General features: G+C 40.4%; 1 protein-coding gene across 29 annotated transcripts in view; it reads right to left on the bottom strand.

Annotated features, from left to right (window-relative positions):
• KCNMA1 (potassium calcium-activated channel subfamily M alpha 1) overlaps window positions 1–9,510 on the bottom strand; it is a 915,613-nt gene that overhangs the window by 60,241 nt on the left and 845,862 nt on the right. For all 29 annotated transcript variants that reach the window (XM_023737654.1, XM_023737655.1, XM_004383187.1 and 26 more), the window contains one exon: window positions 9,362–9,492. In XM_023737654.1, coding sequence (XP_023593422.1) covers window positions 9,362–9,492 — 131 coding nt within the window. The remainder of the gene's footprint in view (window positions 1–9,361; window positions 9,493–9,510) is intronic.

Below are 9,510 nucleotides of genomic sequence, written 5' to 3'. Positions count from 1 at the left end.
GGTTTAGTCCAGTTGTGCTGACTTCCCCTGTAGTGTGTGCTGTCCTTCCCTTCACCTAAGATAATTCTTATCTACTATCTAGTTAGTAAATAACCTTCACCCTCCCTCCCCAGCCTTGTAACCATCAAAGAATGTTTTCTTCTGTGTTGAAATCTTTTCTTGAGTTCTTATAATAGTGGTCTTATACAGCATTTGTCCTTCTGTGACTGACTAAATTCACTCAGCATAATGCCCTCGAGATTCCTCCATGTTATGTTTCATGGCTTCATCGTTGTTCTTTATCATTGTGTAGTATTCCATTGTGTGGATATACCATAGTTTGTTTGTCCATTCGTCTGTTGATGGGCACCTAGGTTGTTTCCATCTTTTCGGCAACTGGTTTTTACCCTTCAGAAATTAACTCACTGATGGATTTGTCCTCCTGGCCCACACACATGGAAAACATTGGCATCATGAAGATATTGGTGGTATCCAAAAGAAGGTATATATCCTCTAACAAAGGCAAAAGTGTCCAACCCCAGACTCAGAACTTGACTGAATGTTGTCTTCTGTCAGAATCTTCAGAGTGTGGCTGATGGCCTGCATCATGCACACCTCTCTCCCATTTCCACTACATTCCAACCACAGTGGCCTCTAAGGACTCCCTCAGACAAACTGTACCCAGCTTGTTACCACTTTTTGGCCTTTGCCCTTGCTGATCCCTCTGCCTAGGAAAGCTGTCCCAACCCACCCTCAGATTTTCATGTGTCTCTCTCCTTCTGATTTCTCAGCTCAATGACACCCCCTGAGACAGTCCTTGCCTGATCACTCTGGCTAAAACAGATCTCCACGCCCATTCAAATGTTATCCAATCATCATAATTTTCTTCAACTCAATCATCCTTACCCTTGATTCTTCTTATTCACTCACGTACTCACTTACATAGTCACTATCTCTTAGCCCACTAGAATGAATGTTTAAGGAACACGGTGGCAGGATGTTTGTCTCTCTTTACCTCTGCATCTACAGCATCAAGAACAGTGCCTGGCACATAGTAAATTCTCTATAAATTACTGAATAATTAATGATAATGATAACAATAAATACATATAGAGCTTGTCATGTGCTAAGCACTGCACTGATTATTTTTACAAACCTGAACTCATTTAATGATCTCAACAACCATATGAGGAATATACTATTATTATCCCCGTTTTAAAGATGAGGTAACTGAGGCACAGAGTGTTTGGAGTCACACAGCCAGTAACTGGATCATTCAAGTAGTCCAACTGCTGAGTCCATGCCTTTCCTTCCTTTCCAGGGTCCAAGTAGAATTTAAATTGGAGATGGGGTATGGGTAGATGGTAAGGTTGGAAAAAAATCTGAATACCCAATGTGCTAGTTTCAGCTCTAAATACAGAGAGTCTTCCTGAGTCTTCCTTTCATCTTTTTATAAGCAGCAAGCTGGTATCATTCTGAAAAATACATTTCTAAGTTGTGATCTTTTTAGAGGTGTACACCCATAAGCATAATTATTCCTTCTCATCATGTGTTTCTGCTGTTGATTTGCAGAATAAAGCCATGAGGCCATGTCTGTAACATCCCTATCTGTTTCAGGAATGTCTGTGATGAATCAAACATTATTCTTTTAAAAAATGAAGCAGTAAGCAGCAGGCATTAGGAGGACACTAGTCAATGAATGTTTAGACACACGATTAAATAGCAATTTGGGGAGTAGTGCTAGAAAAACGTGATCACCGACATCTAAAGAGATTTGCATGTAGATGTTATGATGTTGCTTGTAAGCAACTGCTTGAGATGGAAGCTTACCCCAACTCCTGCCTCCTGCTGTTTGGAGGTATCTTACCTTCTCAATTTATATTCCTGCCAATGCTTTTAATTCCTCCTAGTTACCTTCTTGGAGTCCCTGGGTGGTACAAGTGGTTAATGCCCTTGGCTGCTTATCAAAAGGTTTGAGGTTCCAGTCTACCCAGATGCACCTCAGAAGAAAGGCCTGGCAATCTATTTCCAAAAAACTATCCATTGAAAATCCTATGGAGCAAATGGTACTCTGACACATGCAGGGTCTCCATGAGTTGGAGTCGACTTGACAACAACTGATTTTTTTAGTTACCTCCTAAGTACTTGACTAATCTCCAACTGCTTCATAAATTAGGGTTGGGGGTAGAATATAAGGGAATCACAGCTGACATTTTATGAGCCAGTCCAATTGTTTGTTGAGGCAGACCCAATTCAAGGTCTCAGTATGGAACGTGTTCATCCTAGACAGTGACCACAGCGCCTAGAATAATTTGATGAGCATTTTGATGAATGACTTGAAAAGTCATTATCCATACATCAGTTAAATATGCCTTGCCTCAACAGTTAAAGCAGATACATTCACATTTTCCTCCAAAAGATCAGACAATGTAGTTGAAGCGCCTCACACAGTTCTGGGTCTTCCATAATTGATGCCAGTAATGATCACTACAATGACGGTTTCTAGATTCCTGACACCCTTTTTTAGACAAGAATTCAGAAGAAATGCTGCTCTCAGAGCATTGCATTCTCATGCATGCCTTAGCTGCCCTCCACAAAACATTTCCATTTGCATTTCAAAGGAGACTGGGTACAGGTATTTTTTTTTTTAATTTCAAACCAATTCACCTTGATTTCTCATTTGAGTTTCCTAGACCTGACTCCCCAGTGATGCTACAGACAGACAGCTGTGCAACTCTAATCCAGACATGCCTCCACGACCACACTACAGCCGCCATATGCTCCCTCTGCTGTGTAGACACGAAGTTCTCTGGTGTTCAAAACCAGTTTCAAACCTTGGAACCAGGGTTGGGATCACAGTGTACAAACTATGCAGTCACCAGGGCCCCACATTTAGAAGGTCCCTGTGATGGTTAAGATTGTGTGTCAACTTGGCTGGGCCACGATTCTCAGTGTTTATATGTGATCACTCCCATGGTGGGATCTGCTGTGAGTAGCCAATCAGTTGAAAGGGAGTTTCCTTGGGGGTGTGGCCTGCATCCAAATATAAGCCGATGTTCTGGCTTTTTGCTTGCTCTGGATCCTGTAGCTGCCTCCTGTTCATCTGATCTCCAGTTCTTGGGACTTGAGCTATCAGCATATCTGCTGATCTTGAGATTCGTGGATCTTCACAGCCTGTGAGTGGAGCCCTGCTTTCTGACCTGCCGATCTTGGGTTCGCCAGCCCCTGTGGCTATGTGAATCGGGAGAAGCCTCTATCCTAATCCATGGACTTGGGACATTCCAGCCTCTACAACTGCATAAGCCGTTTCTTTGATATAAATCTCTCTATATATACATATTTATATGCTCTACTGCTTTTGCTTATCTAGAGAACCCAGCCTAAGACAGTCCCCACACATGGTTTAATGCTCTGCTGTTACCATCTTGAAATCCTTCCTAATTTATGAACAACAGCCCTTGCAAATTATGTAGCTGGTCCTGCTTGGAATATACCAAATGTCTGCTGGTAGGAACAATAAGCAATTTTATAAATTTAGGGTCGCTATGACTCAGAACTGACTTGATGGCACCTAACAACAAAAACAAAAAAAATTTAACCGGGTATTTCATAGTTCTGAAAAAAGATCTACTGTAAACATTTTAATTATCCCTGAGTGAGAACAGTCTTCTGAAATCGCTCTAATCAGGATCAGAAGTAAAATGAAATTGCTAAAGCGATGAATTACAAAAATGGGTTTGAAACTAGAGTTGGAGAAGATGGTTCTGTTACAGAGAATATGCTGCTGTAATGAACACACAGCTTAGCCTCCATCATTCATTCTGGTGCACTCCAGGAGTCTGCCCACACTGAGCCCAAACGTAACTAGCAGGTGGAATGGCTCGATGCTCCACCGTCACCATTTGGAATTGTCAGGCCATCAGAAAGGTCACGAGCCCTGGGAAGAGTGCGCTTCTTTAGGGACCTTTTTATCTCCTCCTTGTCTTGCAAAGCAATGGCAGGGCACGAAGCCCAGTCAACCTTAATTCAGATGAATGTTGTATCATAATTATTTTTAAATCCATAATTCTGATTTTTAACTAAGATAGGCTTGCTGTTTGGACCACGTTCAGGAATATACAGAATAACCGAAATTGGTCTTAAAAAGCTTTGTTTTTTTCTTTCCTCAAACAACGGTCCTTCTGGGATTAGCTTTAATGAATAGATGAGAATCATGCATAATTAGCATATCAGTTGTTTAACATGTTCAGGAGAACAACCCCCTTTAAGCACTTTAAGAAACGTATGTGTATAAAAACTCTCTGAGCTCTGTTTATGGTTTTAATGTGTTCAATAAAACTCTTTTTCATGGATTTTCCAAAGGTCAGTTTTCATCCAGCCTGTGTCTGCACTTTCACAAATTGTTAATTTGAGGACTCCAAAATAAAGAGACCCTTCTATATAATAAAGACACTCGGGGGCACACTTCACAACACCCAGGTTATGACCCATTCTAATGTCTCCCTTTGCTTTTTGCAGTTAGAGATAGTTCCATTAAGCTGGCATCTATTTTTTTAAAATTTTTAGTTGGTTTGAGTCTCAAGTGAAAAAACAAACGCCTTGAATGATTGATGCATCTAAAGTTATAAAACAACCCAAAGATGCTGTTGAACATAACGTAATACTCATGAAGAGTGTACTTCTTAGTTCAAGTAGATACACGAGACCAAATGGGCGGCTCCCGTCCGGAGGCAGGATGAGAAGGCAAGGAAAGGCAGGAACTGGTTGAATGGACACAAGAAACCTGAGCTGGAAAGGGGGAGTGTGCTGTCACATTATAGGGACTGCAACTAATGTCACATAACAATATGTGTATAAATTTTTCCATGAGACTTTAACTTGAGATGCAAACTTTCACCTAAAGCATAATTAAAAAAAAGAAAAGAAAACAAAAATCCTCACAACTGGACAAAAAAAAAAGATGCTGTTGATCCTTTGCTTACCCACAACCTCCTCTTTGCCATCACCTGGTACCTTGTCTGCAGCAGAGAACCATTCGGGAGCTGCCCTACTACCTGGTCTTTTCCAAGGGCCATGTGTCTCAGTGAGTGGCCCATTTCCACATGCCCATTTGCACCAACAGAAACCTCCATCACCCTTGACACTTTGTCCTCTTCCCCTTATGCTCGTATTCAATCTATTACGAAGTCCTATCAATTTTACCTACAAAATACTGCTAAAATTCACCCACCTCTGCCAGCTCTATTCTAGGACAAGCCAAATGCCGTCATGTTGCCTCTCTGATCCATCTCCACACATCAGCCAAGGCAACAGTTCTAAAACATACACCTGGTCATGTCACTCTCCAGCTTAAATCCTTCAATGCCTCCTCATTGCTCTTAAAATAAAGGCAAAGCCACAGAAACAGTTTTCAATGTCCTGCAGATCCCACCTTGCCTTGTATTTCTCATTCCCTTTCTCCCTGTGGTCCAGCTATACTGGCTTTCTTTCCCTTCCTTGAAATTGTTGGGTTCCCTCCTACCATCAGGTTTTTGAATCTGCTATCCTTCTTTGAATAGGTCCATGGGTGTGCAAGTGGTTTGCTATCAGATGCTAACCTAAAGGTTGGTGGTTTGAACCCCCCAGCAGCACCACAGAAGAAAGGCCTGGTGATCTACTTCCAGAAAGATTATAGCCAAGAAAACCCTATGGAGACAATTCTACTCTGACACACAGAGGATTGCAATGAGTCGGATTTGACTCAACAGCAACGGGTTTATCATTCTCGAAGGAATGCTCTTACCAACAAAATCCTCCCTTTTTATCACTCAGGTCTTAGCACGTATGTTATTTCCTTGGGGAAATTTTCCCTGATCCCCGAGATCAGGTCAAGTGCTCACTTAAGTTCTCACAGCCTTCCTTGTCTTCCTTAACACTTTCGAAAATTTATAATCAAACGTTTGTGTGATAATTTGACTAATGTCTGTATCGCCTTCTAGACTGCGAGCTTCCTGAAGGCAGGGGCCACGTCATTTTACTCTTTGCTGTAACGGAAGCCCAGGGTGGTGTAAACAGTTAACATGCTCAGCTGCTAACCAAAAGTTTGGAGCTTCGAGTTTACCCAGAGGCACCTCAAGAGAAAGGCTGACACCTGACTTTCAGAAAATCAGCTGTTGAAAATTCTATGGATAAAACAATCCCTTTTTGCAAATGACATGATCCTACACTTAGAAAACACTAAATAATCCACAAGAAAGCTATTAGAACTAATAAATAAATTCAGCAAAGTGGCAGGGTACGAGGTCAACAGTCAAAAATCAGTCAGGTATCTACACAATAGCAATGAGCTAACGGGAAAAAAAAATCAAGGAAATATTACCATTCACAATAGCATCTAAAAGAATGGAGTACTTAGGAATAAATTTAACCAGCGAGGTGAAAGACTTGTACACAGAAAACTATAAAACATTTACTAAAAGAAAATAAAGAAGACCTAAATAAATGGAAGGACACTCGTGTTTATGGACTGCAATATAGTTAAGATATCAATACTGCACAAAGCAATCTATAAATTTGATGCGATCTCTATCAAAATTACAACAGCCTTCTTTGCAGAAATGGAAAAGCCAAGCCTCAAATTTATATGGAAGGACAAGGGACCCTAAATAGCTAAATCAATCTTGAAGAAGAATAAAGTAGAAGGACTCACACTTCCTGATTTCAAAACATACTATAAATGTAAAGCAACAGTAATTAAAACAGTATGGTGGTGCAGCGGTTAAGCACTCTGCTGCTAACCAAAAGGTCAGTGGTCTGAACCCACCAGATGCTCTGCAGGAGAAAGATGTGGCAATCTGCTTCCATAAAGATTTTTTGTTGAGTTGTTGTTGTTGATAGGTGCCATCGAGTCAGCTCTGACGCATAGCAACCCTATGTACAACAGAACGAAACATCGCCTGGTCCTGCACCATCCTCACGATTGTTGCTATATTTGAGCCCATTGTTGCAGACACTGTGTCAATTCATCTGGTGGGGGGGTCTTCCTTTTTTTCACTGACCCTCTACTTTACCAAGCATGATGTCCGTCTCCAGGGACTGGTCCCTCCTGATACGTGTCCAAAGTATGTGAGACGAAGTCTCGCTATCCTCAAGTCCAAGGAGCACTCTGGCTGTACTTCTTCCAAAACAGATTTGTTTGTTCTTCTGGCAGTCCATGGTATACTCAATATTCTTTGTCAACACCATAATTCAAAGGCACCAATTCTTCTTCGGTTTTCCTTATTCATTGTCCAGCTTTCCCATGCATATGAGGTGACTGAATACTATGGCTTGGTTCAGGAGAACCTTAGTCCTCAGTGAGATCTCTGCTTTTTAACACTTTAAAGAGGTCTGTTGCAGCAGATTTACCCAATCCAACATGCTGTTTGATTTCTTGACTGCTGCTTCCATGGGTATTTACTGTGGATCCAAGTATATAAAATGAAATCCTTGACAACTTCAATACTAGACTACGTTCCACTGCTATTCATAAGGTTTTCACTGGACAATTTTTTTAGAAGTAGATCACCGGGTCCTTCTTCCTAGTCTTTCTTAGTCTGGAAGTTCTGCTGAAACCTGTCTACCATGGTTGACCCTGCTTGTATTTGAAATACTGGTGGCATAGTTTCCAGCATAAAGATTTATAACCTTGGAACACCTATGGGGCAGTTCCACTCTGTCCTACAGAATTGCTATGAGTCGGAATTGACTCAACCGCAGTGGGTTTTGGTTTGTTGGGGTTTTTTTTGTTTTTTTTTTTTTTTGGTTTTGATATGGATATAATAATAGAATAGAATTGACAGTCCAGAAATAAGTCTATACATCTGCAGTCAACTGTTTTTTGACAAAAGTGCTAAGTCCATTCAACAGGGAAGGAAGAGTCTTTTCAATAAATGCTGCTGGGAAAACTGGATCTCTATACACAGAAAAATGAATTAGGAACTATGCCTGACACCATACACAAATAACAATTCAAAATGAATTAAGGACCTAAATGCCAAGGCTAAAACCATAAAATTCTCAGACGAAAACATAGGGGTGTGGCTATGGAACCCAGTTTTTAACAATGGATGATCAGATATGACAACAAAAGCATGAGCAACAAACGACAAAATAAACAAGACATCATAAAAATTAAACACCTTTGTTCATCAAAGGACTTTATCAACAAAGTAAAAAGACAATTACAGACTGGGAGAAAATTTTCCATATATCCAGTAAGGGTCAAATATCGAAAATATGTTAAAAAAAAAAAAAAAGTCTACAACTTAACAACAAAAATACAAACAATCTAATAAAAAATAGGCAGAAAGCTTGAACAGACATTTCACCAAAGAAAATATTCAAATGGCCAACAAGCACTTGAAAAGATGCTCAATGTCCTTAGCTATTAGGGAAATGCAAATCAAAACCACAACAAGACATCACCTTACTCCCACTGGAATGGCAATTAAAAAACAAAACAAAAATGGAAAATGACAGGTGTTGGCGAAGTTGTGGAGAGGCTGGAACCTTCATCCATTGCTGGTGAGAATGTAAAATGGTGCAGCTGCTGTGGTAAAGAGTTTGGCAGTTCCCCCAAAGTTGAACACAGACTATCATATGGCCCAGCAATCCCAATTCTAGGTGTATACCCAGAAGAAGTGAAGGCAGGAATGCAGAAATCTGTACACCGATGTAGCACTTTTCACAATAGCCGAAAGGTGGAAACAATCAAAATGTCTATCAGGAGATGAAAGGATAAACACAATGTAGTATATTCATACAATGGAACATTACTCGGCAATAAAGAGAAACGAAGTCCTGGTGCATGCCACAACATGGATGAACCTTCAAAATGTCATGCTGAGCAAAATAAGTCAGTCACAAAAGGACAAATACATATGATCTCACTTATATGAAATAAGCAAATATATAAAAACCAAAGGTTATTAGGAGTTACCAGGTATGGGAGGGAGGGAAGAAGAGAAATTTTTGCTTAGGGGGCATTGGGTTTATGTTAATGGTGGCAAAATAATTGGAAAAGAATAGCAGTAATGGTGGCACAACATGAAGAATGTACTCAATGTCACTGAATTATGCATATAGATATTGTTGACATGGTAAATGTTTTATTGTGTATATTTTCACTACAATAAAAAGGTAAATTAAATTTAATAACCTGCTTAAAAGAAAAAAGAAAACCTTATGGAAGACAATTCTACTCTGACACACACGTAGTCACCATGTGTCAGCACTGACTTGATACCAACTGTTTTTTTTGGTTTTTGTAGCTCAAGCAAGAGCACAGTGCCTATCGCTGGAGGCACTCCATGCTCTCATTCCCCAAACTCTGAGTAGGTACGAGGGGAGAAAGACGACTTACCGCACTCATGAGAGAGTCCAGGACGCTGACTGCAAACGCTGTCCCACATGCAAATGGCTGTGTGAGGTACAGTTCTGTGTCGGGGTCATCGTCATCGTCTTGGTCCAAAAACTGAACATTAGTATCATTCACTAGAAAAAGCATAAAAT

This window comes from Trichechus manatus, unplaced genomic scaffold (genome assembly GCF_000243295.1).
Source record: "Trichechus manatus latirostris isolate Lorelei unplaced genomic scaffold, TriManLat1.0 scaffold00106, whole genome shotgun sequence".
Classification (NCBI taxonomy): Eukaryota; Metazoa; Chordata; class Mammalia; order Sirenia; family Trichechidae; genus Trichechus; species Trichechus manatus.
Note: the sequence above shows the minus strand (reverse complement) of the source record. Positions and strands in the feature narration are given on the sequence as shown.